General features: G+C 44.1%; 1 protein-coding gene across 1 annotated transcript; it reads left to right on the forward strand.

Annotated features, from left to right (window-relative positions):
• Window positions 1-12,793: 12,793 nt before the first annotated feature.
• On the forward strand, window positions 12,794-18,727 carry LOC146964121 (leucine-rich repeat transmembrane protein FLRT2). The gene is made up of 2 exons (XM_085767521.1): window positions 12,794-13,401; window positions 15,061-18,727. The coding sequence occupies exon 2, from the start codon at window positions 15,528-15,530 to the stop codon at window positions 17,562-17,564; it is 2,037 nt and encodes a 678-aa protein (XP_085623647.1). The 5' UTR covers window positions 12,794-13,401; window positions 15,061-15,527; the 3' UTR covers window positions 17,565-18,727.
• The last annotated feature ends 661 nt before the right edge of the window (window positions 18,728-19,388 follow it).

The raw sequence follows: 19,388 nt of genomic DNA on the forward strand, positions 1-19,388 counted from the left end.
CATCACTGGTCCAGCTGTCTTCCTGCTCCTCTCCTCCTGGAGGAGAGACAGGCAGCAGTGCCAGCCTCCGAGGCTCTGCTGGATCTTACATAAAAGCTGGTCTGGCCCTCAGGCTTTCCTTTGGCTCCTCCTCTCCAGCCCATGAAGATCCCTATCTGGTGGCCCGTTGGCCTCCTCTCATCCTCATTCACTTCCTTCCTGTTTCCCTCTCCTCTCCTCATCCTGACATCAGTTCTCCGCAGTAAAGGAGAAGAATCCCCTGCAACTATATCATCAATCTGTCCTCATTTTAAACACACACAGTTCCTTTTGCCCTGCAGATCTTATGTATCATGCACGTTCTTGGAAAGTCAACAAAATGCTTAAAACTATGTTAAAATTTCGAGTTTTTTTTACTGACAGCATTTTATGAAATTAGTGTAAATCTCAAATTACCGACTTGTGGTAGTGATTATTAATAAGCTTTGGGTTTGGGTTACGTTTACAGTAGGTCACACTGACCTTGACTTTTGGCCAATTTGTCCTTATGTCCAAATGAACATTTTTACCACATCTAAGAAATCCCCTTAAGGTGTTACAGAGATCGAAAACAAATCCTGTTGGAGCTCAGTGACCTTGACCTTTGACCTTTGACAGGAATCTGATCAGTTCATCCTAGAGTCCAAGTCGAGGCGTTACTGAGACATGAGCCGTGTTTCCACTGTGGGAGTTCCTGGTAAAGGGAGGGGGGGTAGGAACTTTACAGGAACCGTCCTCTCACTCAGCTGCTGTGTCTCTATTGCAGGACAGGACTCTTGAGGCGACGTGCAACAGTTATGATCTTTGCACAATCACTTTGCGGCACTTCTTTTGTAGTGCTCTTATTGTTGCTTGTCCGGCAGTAAACACTTTCTAATAATAACGGGTTTTGCGTATTTATGATACATTTTTTTAACTACTACTATCATACTATGTCTTTTACTGATTTATTCTCTCTTTTTTCGGCTGTGAAGACACTTTTTAAATTATGCTGGGTTTTTAAAATGCAGCCGATTTCAAGGCTTTCTCTTGGCATCAAATCCCGCTTTGAGTCTGCCAGATCAGCACAGTAAACTGCGAGCCCCACACAGGAGTTTTTCGGGGGCCAATCTGAGTAGCCAACCCGAGACAGGGACTCGTTGGATCCCGTAGAATTCCTTTAGGGATGTTCCTGCAGTGGAGACATGCACCAAGGGCCCCGGCCCCTTATCCTTCGTCTTGTGTTAGCTTTCTACTGCCATCTATGGTGTTTGGGTCAGCTTTGACCTGTGTTTTAAATCTGCTGTAAAATACACTAAAAACTTTTTTTTTCATCCAATTTGTTTTTCTTCTCTTGGTTACATTGTTAGGCTTCCTATCCATGAAAATATTTGTTTTAATATTTTTTTGGTGTGGGCTTTTTTTTGTCAGTATGCCCCTTGGCTTCAATTGAACCTTCCTCTTGTCAGCTTTCTGCTACCATCTGTTATGGTCAGTTTTGCCCCGAGTCTTAAATCAGCTGTAAAACACACTAAAACAATTATTTATCATCTCATCTCATTATTGTTCTTATCATTATAACCGGGTCAAAATTGACCCTAACACCACAAATGTCATAATTTTAACCAATGCATTTTAGAATTGTGTGAAGAAAAAATGTTTTATTTTGTTCAAATTGAGGTTCCTGGCAAAGTCAAAAAGCCTTGATGCTATAAAAAATAAATAAATAAATAAAAAATATGTGGTAGCCTACTTGTATGCATTTAAAACCTGAAAATGGGTCACTGGTGACCTGAACACCAGAGAAAGGTTAACAGTATCCCAAAGTTCCTATAGCGGAAACGCTCCTATGGAGTCCACAGAAATAGCATGGATTAACAACTTGAAAACTTGACTTGTCCCTAGCATGGAGATATAAACATGCTAAATAATAAACAAGTGTGTTGGTCTCATTTCTTCATCTAGGATGGTGGTACATCGTCCTAGTTCTTTGAGTGATCACACACTGGAAGGAAGTGAGTGGACTAAAGGTCCCTATCTCCACCAGCTTCAAACATCAGTTCAGTCAACAGCAGTGGAAAAAGTTGAACAGGTCGCTGCATTAACTGTTCATGGGGCCCAGAGGCAAATATTTGTTGTTGGGCATCTGTTTACCCCTGTCTGCTACCTTCTGTGTATTGTGTATTTGTGCTGTGAACAATAACATCAGGTTGAACAATGTGACAAATATCAAACAGACAATCTGAACCAGAGGTTTTTGTGTGGTGTACTGACTGTACACCATTTGAACCAATTGTCCTTGAAAATTATGCACTGGCCATGAAAATGTACCAAAATGTCAGCTGATGAAGTATTTTAATCTCCCCTAGAATTAGAGATTTGTCAAAAACCACTTAGAAGGAGTGTATTTGTTGGACCCTGAACAGTTTCTCTCTAGCTTTGAATAGTCCTCACAGAATCCAAACACTGCATCCAATTTAGTGAAATGCACACAGGGGCACAGGAGACATGAAGAGTTGTTGAAAAGTATAATGAAACACACCATTCTGCTCTTACATTTAAACTGATTTTGCAGTTCATTATCACCACAATATGTATAATTTAAGACTGATTTTTTTCACCAAACAAATGAGTGCATCTGACTAGAACAGAGTAATTCAATTACAAGAATTGGAAATACAGAATTTTTAATAGATAGCAGATTCAAGGTTTTGTGGTAATTTTGGTTAGGAGGCAGAACAGAATGGGTTTAAAATCTGTGTTGTACAAACTAACTTCTTGGAAGACTTTGTTTTACTGTCCACTCTGTTGTTTGTTACAGTAGATACCTTCACTGTGGCACAGGGAGCTTATGGAATAAAACCCAGGCAGGGGGAATGTGATGTCTCAAACCTGGTCTTATCTTCACAGTTTGTCATGGTGACACACCTGCAGTTACATAACAGGAGCAACCAGCATCCAAACTCAAATTGATCGGAGTAAACAAATAGCGAATAGAGATGCTCAACCCTGTGGAGCTGATACGAAAAATCTGCTGTTGATTAATAAATCATGGAAAACAAATGGGTTGTGAGGTAATGCTGTGGGAAATGGCAGCTCTGCCTTTTTCCCCTGTGTGAGTTTCTTGATTTTTTTTTTCTTTCATAGAAAAACAGGAAGTCATACCAGGCCAGGTACAAGAGGTTTTTGTGACTATGATCAAGGCCAGTATGTGCACAGCCCTGAATGTTCAATTTTGCCCTCTGAAAAAACAACCTGGTTTGGCAAGTTCAGATTGTGGCAGAGGCTTGTTGACATCAGCAGTGGACAAGATGACAGCTGAAACAGGGGTGAGGGTGTTTTGCATAGTGTTGTGTACCCAGGGCAAAGCCTACAGCTATGACTAAATTGGCTCATCCTCCAACAGGTGGCATCTCTATTGTCTTCTGATCACCTTTTTTTTGTTTTCTGCAGCTAAAGTGGTCATCCAGTCATTCTAAAACATTAAGGGGAGAGTGGATGGTTGAGGAATATAAAACCATCCACACCTCAATTATCCACTATAAATAAATGTTTTAGTGCATGTTGCTATCCACACTGAAGGGTTTGACACTTGTTTCAGTCCCATGATGGAATAAAATCTAAATGCTATCACATAATGGCATGACTGTCAATAACATTTTTATTCCTCAGGGCAAAAAATAACCATTGTTTAGGGGCTGTCTGTCCATCTACCTCTGTGTCTAAATGTCCAGAAGGTCCGTCCCAGTCTTGTGGACCCAATTTCTCAGCTGCAGACACAACCTCTTCAAATTGTACCGTAGTAGGCCACAAGGATGACCTCGCTGGATTTGGATTGTCAAAGGTCAAAGTTCAAGGTCACAGTGACGTGACATCACAAACTTTTGCTATGTTTTTGCTTTGTATTTTTGCAATATCTCAGTAACATTCCTATAATTTTAGTATTAAGTCAAAGAGGAACTGATGAGAACTTGGACAAAGATCAAGATTATTGTGACTCGCAGGGCCTTGTCTAGCCTTTTTTTTTTCTATTTGCCAAAAGAGACTATCCAGGAAAGATACATGACTGTTACAGACAGTGGTGATTTACTTAAGCTACTGTAGTATTTCTGCTCACTTCATTCACTCTGGATGGTCAGCTTTGCAATTTCATCAAAGACAGCTTCCTTTCCAGAAAAGGCTTGGTCCAAACTGAAGTTTAGTAAAAAGATTCCGCAATAGTCTAAATTTGTATTGGAACCAAGTATTCCAGAGCTGAATGTGACTGTGCTCCACAGATGTGACAGCTGTGGAGCACAGTGGAGACTGTAACATTACACTCATTATGACATGTGAGAGTGATGAAATTCTGAAAGTGTTGGATCTCACAGGAATCAAAGGAAACCAACAACCTTGTAGCTTCGCCTCGCTCTGTCCAATGGCCCAGTGTTTACTCAGCTTTGATGGATGTATTGGTTACACACTTATGTTTTCAATAATGCTAAACTATCAGCTAACTACGTAGTTAGGTGACTAAATAAATAAATACACCATGCATTTCAATTAACCTGATGTTAAAGACTGTGAATTGATCAAAGAGTAAATCTCCCACCAAAAAAAAAAGAAAAAATAATATAATAAAAAGCCTTTGAGTGTAAATGGAAGCTTTGACTGACCTTCAGCAGGAGCCTAAGATCTCTGCAGGAGAGCCCCTTTGATGCCTGCTGAGGAGGGAAAAATGATGAAAACAATATCAGCTGCTGAGGACGGCGTCCTCAAAGAGACAGCTTAAATGTAAGGAACGATGCGGTGATGCAATTCCATTTTGAAGAAATAAAAACAGTCATGAAGGAATGTGGTGAGGTGAGGAATGATTTCAGGTTCAGCTGAAGGAGGGAGGAATTCAAAAAGAGAACAAACAAGTTTTTTTTTTCTTCACTTTTCTCAGATGTTTCCATGCACTGTGACTAAACACTCCACTACAGTTGCAATTACTTGTAACATTGCATATTAAACACACCGACAGATGTCTTTAATCCTCTGTGTCTGTTATTAAACGGCTTTTAACTCCGCAGCACGCACGGAAAATGGTGTAGTCTCAAACACAATGTGAGATGTTACAATTCACCCCACAGCCTAGAGATGTGAAATGTTTTTTTCCTTTCTTTTTTTTTTCTTTTTTCTGGACTTGAAACCACAAATGTATCTTCTTACGGTTTAACACTTCAAAACATCAGTATGGATCTGGATTTGGCATTTCCTACAAAGCTGTCGGATCCCACAATCATAGTGGGCTCCTAGATAGATCGCATGAATACAGTAATAGTATAGTATGGATGTAGAAAAGCTTCACTGCAGCAGCAAATATGTCATGACGATTTTCTTCACAAAATTATGTAAATGCATACATGAGACACTTCTGTATCTCATTAGAGTATTCAGGGAAGGCCTGGTCGAGTTCCAGAGAGACCTCAAGGACATTCAGGGGTTTTTTGTGAGTTTTTGTGCTTTGTGCAAATTCAACTGTTGATCATTGGGTCAGTATCTGTGTCTGTGATCACATAAAAATGCTTTTCTCCCTCCCTCCCTCTCTCTCCTCCATGAAAATATTACCCAAACAGATGGAAGATTGGGAGATCTTTTTTTTTTCTTGCTTGGCAATCCACCCCTGACTGAGCCACACTCTCATTAAAGGAACCTGACACTGATTGAACTGCCTGTCACCCCCCAAGTCCTGACAAAAACCTCTTTGTTGTTGTCTCCTGTGCTGTCTGTCTGTCTGTCTGTCTGCGATCTGTTCCCCTATTAATAGTCAAAGATGCAGAGCAACACTTTGTGCTCAAAGGTCGGGGCACAGTGCATGAGTGTGGACTCTGTTTCAGTGCATGATAGCTAAATTATGTATGTGGATGCCACCATGCAAAATGCATCAGGGTCGAAACGGTGTTTTCAGGAGGTTTGGTTGTTAAAGTGTTATCCTCGCCCGGGGCTTCAACAAAGCACTGAGGGTTTTTTTTTTAGGAGTCACCGAAACAGGCAGCAGAACCGGCCGACATCTTCTCCGGTTGCCCCCCAGGGTCAGAGCGGTGTGTCGTAGAAATGAGAGCTGAAGCCTGATCTGACACTCTGATGATCTTATTTTGACACAAGTCTGGGACAGGTGGGACATTCCTGAGAGTAGAGGGAAGGTTATCCATGGCAGATATTTCCTCTAAGCATTTTTATTATGAACTAACTTGATCAACCTTTAATGCTAAGCTCCATTTTTTGTGCCAGCTAGCTGCTATGTAGGTTTGTTACCTTTAACTGTCCGTGCAAGCTATTTTTAGAACGGCGGAGCAGAGCCGCAAGCTGATCAGAGCTATGGTACGGAGGCTAATGGGATTTCTTGGTTTCCCTCATCAAACTCATCAAATCAACAATCCAACAACTTCAACCTCGAAAACAACTCTGTCTCGTAACATTCCGTTATTATCTCATAGCGTGGTGAATGTGCAGGTCACAACTTGTCCACGAGAGCGTTTTGGAGTGGTTGGATTGTGTATCTGATGAGTTTGATGAGGGAAACCAAGAAATTCCATGAGCATCTGTAGTGTAGCTACAACAAACCTACTCCTAAGACTATAGGGATTAAGACAACACGGGGAGCGGGGAAGGGCCGTTTGCACCTCCATGGTGCTGGTACACCGCAGTCCATCAGCTAAGCTCCAGAGGCCGAGCTCAAGCCCAGTCTCCCTGGTCCTCTCAACCACACACAGGCTCCCTGTCCTGGGCCTGTCCTCCAGCGACACACAAAACCCTCTTTGCTTGGCACCGGCACCGGCAACAGCACCAATTTCGGCTCCAGCTCCGGCTCCAGCTCCGGCTCTGGCTCTGGCTCCAGCTCCGGCTCTGGCTCCGGGAACAAATTCATGTAGGCTGCTGTGCTTCTCCGGGGATACAGCATACAGTCCTATTTACAACACAGGTAGCAGACAGCTGCCCTTCTCAACCAGAGAAGCTCCTATATCTTACATTGTGTTGCTTTAAATTGAAAATGTTTAACTTTTTTTTAAAAGTATATTTTTCGGGGCTTTTTCGCCTTTACTGGACAAGAGAGACTCAGACTCAGGCAGAGAGAGGGGAAATGACGCGCAGGATAGGGCCGCAGTGAGGACTATAGCCTCAACACATGGGGCGGGTGCTCTACCAACTGAGCTAAACACCGCCGTGAAAATGTGTAACTTCTTGAAGACATTTTCTGAACTGTCCGTCAGTCTCTGGCCTTGGTTTTCTAGATTTTTGGAGCACTCTTCCATCTAGCATTCATTGCCCAGTCCCTGAGGAAATGAAACAACCTCAAACCCTAGTGTTTCCATCACTACTTCTCAGTTGGTGAAAAGCTGCCTTTGTCTGAACCAGACATGTCTACAGCCACTGAGGCCAAACAACTCTGTCTTTCATTTATCCGCCCAGAGCACAATATTCCAAAAAAGGCTGAGTCTCCTTCTACAGCGAACTCTTTCTCATGGTGGACACACCAGCAGCTCCAGGAGTCACCTGCATATCCTGTGATTAAACATTTGAGTTCTTGTATCTTTCTTTTTGCATTGACCTTTCTCCTTGTGGGCTGAATTTTCTACAGCAGTGAGTCCTGGATAAACTTGCAAACATTAGTGATCCGTGCCACTAAATGATTTTCCTTACAGTGGGAATGATTTATTTCCAATAATTTGGGGATCTTTTTAAATCCTGTGCCAGACTCATAGACATTCACAGTCTGAGGGCCGTAGAGAGCTCTTAAGGTCTTGGCTTCATGACACTACACACTTTACCAGCAATGAGAACACGAGACCATAGATGTGAGAGGTTTAAATATGTCAGGTTCCACTTATCTATCCCTAAGGACCGACTACTCTGGAGCCTCTGGTTTCTCGTGACATGGATGTTAAAGTGTGATAAATGTTGTGATGTGCCCACGCTTTCCCTGTGACTGAATTCCCATTATTTCCCATGTAGTATACGCACGCCAACTAGCCATCAGGCTGCACACTTGTCCTTGAGCAAGACACTGGCCTGAGAACTGAGAAGTGGTTCAAGAGTGTGGCTCTGTCGATGCTGAGTCCTCATAAGTTGGAACGGCTCAAATACATTTCCCTGGGAGATCAATAAGATATTGACTAATTGCTGTAACAGCACTTTCTTTTTTCCGTTTTTTTTTTCTTTATACTTTTATTCAGATGGTGATAAAGAGAGAAAGACTGGAGGAGATAGAGGTGGTGACACAGAGAAAAGGGATATAATAGTGGTGTGCAAAAGTTTGGGTACTGCTGGTTCAAAATGTATGTTAAGGTGAACAGTTCAGCAAATCTCCAAAAGGCAGAAAGTTAAACATGAAACACTCTTTTGCAATATTTCAAGCAATATCAGTGTATTATTTTTGTTTTCTAAAATTGTAGAGTAAAAAAGGGAAACAAAACAGTCCTTGCAAAAGAATGGGAAACTCAGGAGGCTCTCAGATAACTTTGACCAAGGTATCATATCAGATATTTACCACACACTGTGATAGTTTCCAAAGGGGGTCTACTACTGACTCTGCAGGGTGGCCAAACCTTTGCTGTGGGCGCTTTTCCTTTTCTGTCATGTACGTAAAAGATGAAAAATATATAACTATAAATGTATCATCTGCAACTTTATCCCTTTTGGATATTGTTTCATCTTCCACTCTTCACACTAACAGAAATTTCGACCTGCTGTGCTGAACATCACATTTTCTGTTATTATTTGTCAGCAGCAGCAGCAGCTCCACTCTGTCACAGCAGCATCACATTAACATATAGTGGATGTACTTTAAAACTAATGTCAAGTAATTTAATGAGTGTTACTTGTTGTGTAAGAGGGTGCGTTGAAATGGCAACGGGGGTGGGGGGGCTTAAACTGACAGTTGTTGCCGTGGACACAGGCAACCTCACACTATTCCATCTCATGCCTGTGTATCTTTACACCACCTGCTTCTCTTTCCTCACACCGACCTGCTACACCACACTGGGCTGTGCACTTTTACACCAGTTTAAGTGAAGTGTTTGTCAGTAATAAAGTGTATAACCTACCTACGGAGTCCCTGAAGGGTCACATTGGGAACTCTGACTCCTCGTAGTACCTTTTTGTGCTATCTCCTGTTAAAATTGACTTTCCCATGGAGGCTAAGCAAGGTGTAACTGTGACATAGTTTTGTGTTGTTGTTGTGGATTGCTGCTAGTTGTGACCACGGGTTGTGAGTGCTCAGACATACTGATCACTGCAGGAGGACAGATAACTGAGACCGATCGAGCTAATTAACCAGCTCTCTACACCGTGTTATTGGGTTACAACCAGCTGCTGCCAGGGCCGATGGAGACGGGCTGTAGCTGTGATTATGACTATAGGGCCTGATGCCGTATCCATAGCTGTGTTGTGGTTGCTATGACTCACATCCGTTGATAATAGGTGAAACACTTGCTAGCTAGGTTTGTTTATGTGTGTCTGTGTGTGTGTGTGTCTGTGTGGTTCCACCGGTTTATCATTGTATTGTAGCTGCAGCATCCCCAGCCACCTGTGGTGACTTAGTAATGCACCTGTCAGACCTGATGGAGTGATGCAGGTCCAAACCCTCAGCTGATGTCAACAGGACCAGGAACAGCTCGACAACTGTAGCAATAGATATTCAACTATAACTGCAACTGTGCAACTGCTTTATCAGGGGAATACAAGTAAATAAGTAAGTACAAAGTGGTTCAGAAAAACCGTGACCACTTGAGGTCCCAAGATGAACTGAACAGCATGCAGTGGAAGGTGAATCCCCTGATGCCTCTTTATGCATATGGAGGCCGAGGGGAGGTGGGTTGGGGGGTAGAGGGGGCGCTGTTAAACAGAACCGGAATTAGATCCTAAAAATACCAACTGAATGGAATTTTTGCTGGAACATGTTTGCGGACTTCCTCAGGCGATGTCTTTTCAGATGACATCAGCGGGGTTAGTTTGAGGACATGTACGCGTAGTCATGACGAGTAAGCTGATGATAGCTGACAAATGTGAGACCAAATGTCAAATCTACGCCTGTCAAGCTGCCAGTCAAAAAATTTCGGACCAACGTGTCACATTGAAGACTTCATTTCAAAGCCTCCGTGATATCAGTGATAGCGTCGCCCTCTGTTCTAATGTGCCTACAGCCGCAGCCTGTGGGAGCAGCACGGACCGATGACGTGAACTGATGTCGTGTTCTGGATTTTTTATTGTCTCTGTATATGACTGTATGAGTCACCCGCCCCACATCTATTGTATAATAATCTGACATACATCAGCAATGATACTGTGCAGTGTCACCACCAAAACTGTCTGCAGACAAAATCTCATTAGAATTTACACACAGCGAACTTGAAGATTGTTGCTATCTCCCAGTATAAATTCACCACGAGGTGACCTTCATTGTCCAAAGAAAAAAAAATGACTGTGTGGACATAACCTTGGTGTCCACTGGTAGAAATATAGACAGTGCAGCCAGAAGAGCCACACTACAGCATGGTGAGATCCAGCTGTGCTCATATTTCCTATTTTTATTCTAGTGTTTGTTGTTGATTTTTTTTTAAAGAGTTTTCTTCTGTTGCTACACTGTTTTATGGTTTGACATGTCTTTATGATGGAATACGACTACAACTACTACTAATAACTATAATATAATTTACATTTTTATTGTAATAATCACATTTAAACGAGTTACAGTCTGCCTCCTCTCCACAGTTGATTTACAGTTTTACAGCAGTTTATCTAACTTTCTGACCTTGTGTATCACAGATTGTGTTGTGGCACCAGTTTATGAGTGTTTACATTCTGAACGTTTCAAGGTGACTGAGAACCATAAAAGCAATTTTTCACCAGGGCCTATTGCTGGTTAGAGCCCTGCTACAGCCTACAGTAGGAGGCATTTGCTGGTCTTTCTTTGATGCATATACTGTACATACTGCACTCTGAGAGTGAGTCTTTGTAACTTCATTAACTGTTAGGGAAAGTTTAAGACATAAAAATCAATTGGCGCGCTTTCAAGACAAGTTTGTTCTTCCCATTTTATTGAAGAAACAAAAGTAAGGATCCAAACTGTGTCTTTCAGTCATTAGAGCTAAGTAGATTTACCCTCTCACTCTCTGTTTTGTAAACAGATCCCTGTAATCGGGTCACATATACAGGTAATCCATTACTCACCCAGTTTGCACTTAAACCCTCTGAACAGCTGTCCAGGCACACACACACACACACACACATGCTCACACACACACACACTCACACACACACACGCGCGCAGGGACGGAGACGGACACAGACAAGCAGCCGGATTACAGTTACGCAGCACAAACAAGTGGTGCTAAACCAGCATCGTCATGCTAGCCACGGACTTCACATACACAGTGATAAGCTGCAGACAGATTTAGCCTGAATTTTAATTTAATAGATTGGAGTGGCAAGAGGCGGCAGCAGATGTGGTGTTTGGCAGCAAGTGTTCAGACCCGGAGTTGTGGATAGAGGATAAGAATAAACCACAGACTTTTTGTGTGTGTGTCTATTATGTGTGTGTGTGTGTGTTTGTGTGAGAGTACGGCTGAAGGTTAGCAGTCATTTTAAATAGTACACTGAAGCTTTATGTGTGTTGTGTATTGGTGTGTGTGGATGCTGTTTTATCTGTGCAGATGGAGACGTCTAAGGGCAGTGCAGCGACAGGTCAAATGGTAAATAATGTATTCTTTTAAATCATATGTCTCAGTGTTGTTTCATCATCCTGTCGCGGAGAATCCGCCTACAAACAGCAGCCCGGCATTAAAGGGAACACACAGCGTGTAAAAATCTCTCTACAATGAACACAGAATAAAAAAAAAGGTTAGGTTAAACTTCGCTCATCAGGAGTTGGTGACACACAGATCAGAATGAGAGCCGCCTGATGCAGACAGAAAAATAAATAAATGAATAAAATTTGGACAATGTTGCTGCTGGAAAACTGGTAGAATAGAAATAGACTTTTAAAACATCTAAAAGGAGCAGTCTGAAATTATAAAATAAATGTAGCTATAGCATAAATCTGTGATAATCTTCAAGATTCCCTGATCAGGTTGTTACAAAATTAGGAAAAAGTGTCAAAAATCGTATATCTAACAAAAATCTAAGCAAAAGACAAACTCCGTCTTTTTTTTTTTTCTGAAGAAAACACACATCAAAGTCTCGGTTTCACGCAGGCCCCACCCCTTTTTTATTTTTGGGATTATCTGGGTATTACAGGGCGGAGCCAGGCACTGAATACAAACTCACTCTGAGCTTCAGAAACCATAGGTGAAATAATAATGGTTATAACTCTTTGTTTTGTTAGTCAATTTACAGTAGTAGTAGTACAGTAGTAGTAGTCGGTAGTTGATCTCTGTAACTAGCAGGAAGAACCAGGCTCAGTTGGTGCCCATCACTGACTTTTGCCCCGGACCCCCTGAAGGTGTTAATCCGGCCCTGCTGTTTTACTTAATGTATATTAGTGCTCAGAGTTTTAGGTTCCGTCTTTTCAGATAAACAGTGATGATGGGAACCAAGTAGCTAAACAAAGGCCATGATTGTCTCATTCTGTTCTTCTATTTCACCTTTTCACCCATGAGTCATCTGTGGTTGTGTGTTAGGTATTTATTTTAATTGAAAAGACAGAAAAAAGACAGAAAAAATAAATTGTGTTAACACGCACAAACCTGCATGAGCAAACATGGGAGAGCGGAAGGGGCTGTGAGAAACGAGAGAGAGAATGGGATGTATGGGTAGAGAGAGAGAGAGCGAGAGAGAGAGAGAGAGAGAGAGAGAGAGAGAGAGAGAGAGAGAGAGAGAGAGAGAGAGCCCGTGTGTTCACAAAGCCAGATGTGATTCTCGGGTCTCCAGGAGGTTCAGCCAGTCTCTGAGACAGTGAACCCAGACTGAGGACTTCTTACCCCAGGTTTTCCGGCTGTTTGGAGCGGGGTCAGGCTTGGAGCCTCTTAACTCTCCCCCCTCTGCTTCATGTCCCCCTCTCCCTCCCTCCCTCCTCTCCCTCCTCAGGCAGCGGAGCAGCTCTATCGGCTGCTCCAGAGCAGCGCAGCCGGCTGGCAGTCTCAGGCTGTTGGGGTGCGTTTTGGGGGGAAACGGAGGAAAAGATGCGGAGCAGACCGTTGGTGACCTGAACTTCCTTCCCCTCTCCCTGGCTGTTGCTTCAGGCAGAACCGGGCAACATTCAGCGTAATGCCCCACTTTCTTAGCACCGGCAGAAAACCAAGTGAGACCAGTCCGAAGCCGCAGCCGGAGCGGGAGCGAGGAGCGGGCGCAGCGGGCAGGATGCGGACTTTATGTTCGGTGTGAGCGCAGCGCTCTGCGGAGAGGCGGCCACGGGCAGGCTGCCTGGATGTGCAGCAGTGAGAGGTAAGACTAATGCGCGGAGCATCGCTTCTTTAATTTTTTTAAAATTTTATTTTAAATAGGGTTAGGACTCTTATTTTCCTGGATGAACTTTTACAATTATTGTCAGAATAAACAATTACAACCAGAACAAACAGGAAAACAGGAGCTGAAGTATTTGCTGCATTGTTATAATGTTATAATCCAGTTTCTTTTACACTTATTTCCATGTGTGAATACTTCATAGTAATTAGGCAGAAAAGAAAAACAAGAAGACATTTCCCCCATTGCCCGTCTCCTCTAGGCACAGAGCTAATGAACTACACCCGCCAGTTTGTTCCCCACACTGGGACAGAGCTGCTGAAAAACAAAAGCTCTCCTCTTAAATGCAGAGACACATGAATATATTATGCATTACGTTGTATAGGACTGATGCCCACTGCCCTCCCCATAACAACGCCGCTGAGGTCGGGTCACCATAATTGGACTCAGTTTGATGCCTTGTTTAGCCCCCCCAAGGAACATTACATAACTATCAAACTGCCTTGGCCACAAATCAATGCAATCTGTCAATTGGCTCCTGCTGCTGCCTGGTGCCATTTTATTAATCATCACTACCACCCAGCTAACAACCACTAATAATACATTATTGCCACTTCCTTTGTGGGGAAGTGTATTGAATTGTAAAACCCATAGGACATATCTTTTTTTTCTTCTAGTTTGTTTTGTATTGATATTCATCTTGAATGCAGCACAGGCTAAATAATGAGGGTTTTGTTTGCTCGCCAACCAATACAAGCCCATGGACAAGGAAATCACTTCACTTTATTTAAATCTCATGACCTTGTTCTGACAGTAGCACCTCTCCCCGTTTTGAGAGGCCCACATCGATCTTAGTTTTGTCCCCCCATGCGAGGAATTTGTCTCATCTTATCTCTGCTGACAGGCTGCGTTCATCACCGTCCGGCACTCCTCCACAGCACAGCTAAACTTAATGGATCAGGGCTAGAGAGGAATGCAGAGTGCGATGCAGCAGTAATAATTAAGAGCAAATATGGAGCTTTGTCTCTTTAACCTCTCGGTAATTTCCTTTGAAGGCACTTCTCCCTCAGTGCCGTGAGGCAGAGCACTGAGTAACAGTGTCATGGTGCCCACCGGTGAGGCTGGTCATCTTCAGCAGCTCACTTCACACCTCGTTGCTCGCAGAATGCCCCTGGCTGTCGTATTTTAATCCTTTGAATGTGGCCGTTTTTCTAAATGTTCTTTTTGTCAGTTTGTTCACGTTTGTGGTTATCAACTGGAAACGAGGGGTGGTGGGGGGGTGTTTGAATCCGCTTAGCATATGTTTTCATTTTAGATGAGGTCTCATGTTAGTAATCTGCACATAGACTTTTTAAAGTGGGTTTTTTTACACACTATTTCACCACAACTTTCGCATCTTTTCAAATATCCTTTTCCTCTAGCTGTGTGTCTGAGGAATATGTAAGAGATCTGTAAGTCATTTGTATGCGCGCTGCTCCACTCTCCCAATTTACAATGCCTCACTTTGCATTTGTGGAACAGAGGCGAGAAATCCTTTGGTCTTTTAGTGGAGAACGTGCATTTTCAGGGACAAAGGCTGATTCTTTTTTTCTCCCCCATTATCTTTTTTCTTTCTTTCTTTCTTTTTTTTTTTTGCAACAGGTTTCTGGATCCAAATGTCAAGTTCAAGAGAGGCTTTATTGCCGTGGAGCCAGCAGTGTGTGACGTGAAAGAGGGGGAAGGAGGCGAGGAAGAAGCACAAGCGATGACGCTCCTGTGTGTTGCATGTGGCCGCGAGTGCTGAGAGAAGAGAAGAGCTCTACCCTCCGGGAAAAGGGGAGAAAGTGTGAAAATATGGTGAACTTTACTTGTGCGTCCCAGCTCGGTGATGGACAGTGGCTGGTGAAGGAATCATATCGTTTAATGAGACTGTTGCTCTTGTGTTGGGAAGCTAAGGACATCTAATTACAAAAGGGATTACTCAAGAACCTTCTTCAGCGGTGGACTGGACACAGTGGTGTTGCTACGCCGATGGCCAAAATGTAATGACTCATCTGTTTTTTCAGACCACAGTTTCTTACAATTTTTGTCTCTGATTTGGTTTCTGGATTTTCCGGACCCCTTTTGAAATGGAGATACAGTGGCGTTTATGGAATAAGGACTGGGCCACCTTCATAAGGCCGTGGATACCTATACTGTTGGGCCTTCACCTCCAGTTCTCCCGGGCATCCAACTGTCCTGAGGAGTGCCGCTGTGATCGCACCTTTATTTACTGCAATGAGCGGAGCCTGACCTCAGTGCCTCTGGGAATCGGTGAGGGTTATAAGACCCTCTACCTACACAACAACCAAATCAATAACGCTGGCTTTCCCTTGGAGCTCCACCACGTGGCCTCTGTGGAAACCGTGTATCTCTATGGCAACCAGCTGGACGAGTTCCCCATTAACCTGCCCAAAAATGTGAGGGTTCTTCACCTGCAGGAGAACAACATTCAGACTATCTCCAGAGCGGCTCTGGCTCAGCTGCTGTGGCTGGAGGAGCTGCATTTGGACGATAACTCCATTTCTACAGTCGGGGTGGAGGAAGGGGCCTTCCGGGAGGCGGTGAGCCTGAAGATGCTCTTCCTCACCAAGAACCACCTCAGCAGCGTGCCTATTGGTCTACCCGATGATCTCAAAGAGCTAAGACTGGACGAGAATCGGATCGCCGTTATAGCGGAGGAGGCGTTTAGGAACGTTACCCGCCTTGAGCGCCTCCTGCTGGACGGGAACCTGCTGACGGACGAAGGGATCGCGCCCGGGACCTTTCAGGACCTGATCACTCTGCGGGAGCTGTCCTTAGCCCGCAACTCGCTGACGTACCCTCCCCCGTTTCTCCCGGGGGAGGTGCTCGTCAAGCTAAACTTTCAGGAAAACCAGATGAACCAGATCCCCGTCCGAGCGTTCTCGGGACTGCACAAGCTGGAGAGGCTGGATATTTCCAGCAACCAGCTGCAGTCCTTAACGCAGGGAGTCTTCGACGGCCTGGTCAGTCTCAGACAGCTCACCGTGCGGAACAACCTCTGGCTGTGTGACTGCAGCATCAAGTGGGTGGTGTCGTGGCTGAAATCTCTGCCGGCCTCACTCAACGTACGCGGCTTCATGTGCCATAAACCCGAGAAGTTTCGGGGCATGGTGATCAGGGAGCTGAGCGCTGAGCTGGTCCAGTGTCCTCAGAGCACGGCGACGGCACCCCTGTCCACCTCGCCAGCTGACTCTGCTCTGATCCCACCCCTGTCGTCCTCCACGCACTCCCCTTTAGTTCCACAGGATGTTTCCACCTCTTCTTCGCGGCCGCCCCCCAGGCAACCCCTCCCCACACTGCCCACCCTTTACTCTATATATACAACCAGAGAACGAGGGTTGAGGACTAAGCAACCTCTGGATCCCCGGAGAGAGACTGTGCAGGTCACATTTGCAATACTGAACGGCTCGGCTATCCATGTCAGCTGGGTGGCCGCCTTTCCAGTCACTGCTTACAAGGTGACCTGGGCCAGGATGGGCCCCAGTCTGACGGGGGACACAGTCAGGGAGAGGATAGTGGGCGGAGATCACAGAGGGATCCGGCTGGCTAATCTGGAGCCAAAGTCCACCTATCGGATCTGTGTCATCCCCTTGGACGCGTTCAATAACTACCGGCCCAAAGATGACACGGTGTGCACGGAAGCCATGACCACGCCGGCCCTGTTCAGCCCCGACAACAACAACAAAAGGCCGTCGGGGCCCGAGCAGGCCACGCAGCAGGAGCCCGGCTCGCCTTTCTTGCTGGCCGGGCTGATCGGCGGGGCCGTGATCGTGGTGCTGGTGGTGATGCTCAGTATTTTCTGCTGGCACATGCACAAGAAGAGCCGCTCCAAGTCGTCCACCAATTGGAAATATAACCGGGGCCGGAGAAAAGACGACTACTGTGAGGCTGGAACCAAGAAAGATAACTCCATCTTGGAAATGACTGAGACCAGCTTCCAGATAGTCTCGCTTAACAATGAGCAGCTCCTCAAGGGAGATTTCCGCATTCAGCCTATTTACACCCCTAATGGGGGCATCGGCTTCCGAGACTGCCCCCTGGGGAACAACAGCACAGTCTACTGCAAGAACAGTGTTCAGGATACAGACTTGTGTCACACATGACGCTTTTTAAAGAGCATCAGGAGCATTTTTATTGACAAATTCCCACACTTTACTGGACACTGTAGTGTGTTAATGTTATTTGAAACCTCTGTGTCTTGAAGAAATGTAATTTATACAACTGGCTGGATGGAATCTTTTATATAACAATGTTGGATTTATAAGTTATTGGTTTCTGGAGTTGTTGCTGTTTGAATTCTGTGCACACGCACACACACACATACACGCACACATGTACAATCAAGATTCATTTATATCAAGTCTTCAAGGCTGCAGTTCAGTTTGATTTTCACTGATTAGGGAATGAGTTTTGATGTGACCATAACAGATACAGATCTTATCCACATTGTATAGCTGCAGTGCATCATGGGAGTGCTGAAACCAGCAAGTATATTTCTGTAGGAGAGATGGAGAGAGGAGACACACAGAGGCACAAATCAGCCCAATTCACCACTAGAGGGCGTATTTTTCTGGGAACCACTCACTCCAGCACATTTTGTGGTTTTACCCCAGTGATATAACTGCAGCTTCACTTAAACACACATGCAGATTCTTTGATTCCTGCGATAGAAAATACATATTACATATCACATGCTACACATTGAATTTATCTCTGCATGAACAGGAGATTTAAAGGTCACACTCATTAAACATTCACAGCAAGTGACAGGCTGCAGAGCTTTCCACCTGCTTTTCAACAGTCATTCATTATCACAGTAAAAGGGGGGCGGTGTTGTTAGTGCTAGCTATGTTTGATGGTGGGTGTCAGAGTGAGCAGCAAAAAATAAAAATAAAAAAAAAGGTAAAAAAAATAATAAATCAACAAAACACAGTCTGTTTTACAGCTGTTATGTTTAACCCATGAAGAACTCTTTCACTTTTCTTCAGCAAAAATAATGTTATATATACATATAAATATATAAATATATGTGTGCCTTGAAGTTATCAGCTTACAATGTCTTTTGATTCCATGTTTTTTGCACAAAAGGTGTACTGTATATACATTGAATTGAATTGTTGTCGAGGAAACATCTTGCTCTTGATTATTTATTTTCCTTGTTACTCATTTAATTAAAAACATATCGACAAAAGTGAACTTATTCCTCATAATCTGTCCCACAGTGATCACTGACTCCAGCTGTTAATGAACCCTCCTGTAGCAGCAGCAGCAGCAGCAGCAGAGGTCAGTCTGGAGAGTGAAGGTCCACTGAGGATGACTCAAAGCTCACAACAACTACTTGTATCATAATCATGAGAGAGCAGCCTCAGCGCTGTGTGTACGGCATATTTAGAGTCAAAGCCACAGGCTCAATCTATGGCACAGTAGAGCGGGGATGCAGTCGGAGTAGCCTACTTAACGGTCAAATGATCTGTCATTGTTTGGAATCATCACGTTGCGTGCTCTAATGGGTCTTACAGACAGAACACAACAACAACATTACAGCGCACTGTGGCAAAAATGTCTGCACGGCCCTTTTTGGAAATGAGGTTTCCAGGCACGGAAGTAAACTAAAAAGTAAAACTCTTGCACAAGCCTAAAGTCCTGTACCTTAGGGCTCCACCCACAGCCTCCTCCTCACTGCCCCACTTCTTCTTTGAGCTAGTCCACTTGCATCCCAGAATAGGAAAGATGCATCTTTGTTGCTGGTGATGATAGACCATAAACACTGCAGAAGCTTCTTGATCCGTAGTGACATACCCCACTAGGCGTTAGGAAAACACAGCCCATGTTTTCTCTGTCCTCAGCGCACCGACCGAAGCAGTGAACGCAGCACAAATCATATTTTGTCTGAAAGGCCAATAGGGTTCAGGGGCATGCACCTTTTA

Source organism: Trachurus japonicus, chromosome 22, assembly GCF_045865225.1.
Source record: "Trachurus japonicus isolate A0001 chromosome 22, Traja_1.0".
Taxonomy (NCBI): Eukaryota; Metazoa; Chordata; class Actinopteri; order Carangiformes; family Carangidae; genus Trachurus; species Trachurus japonicus.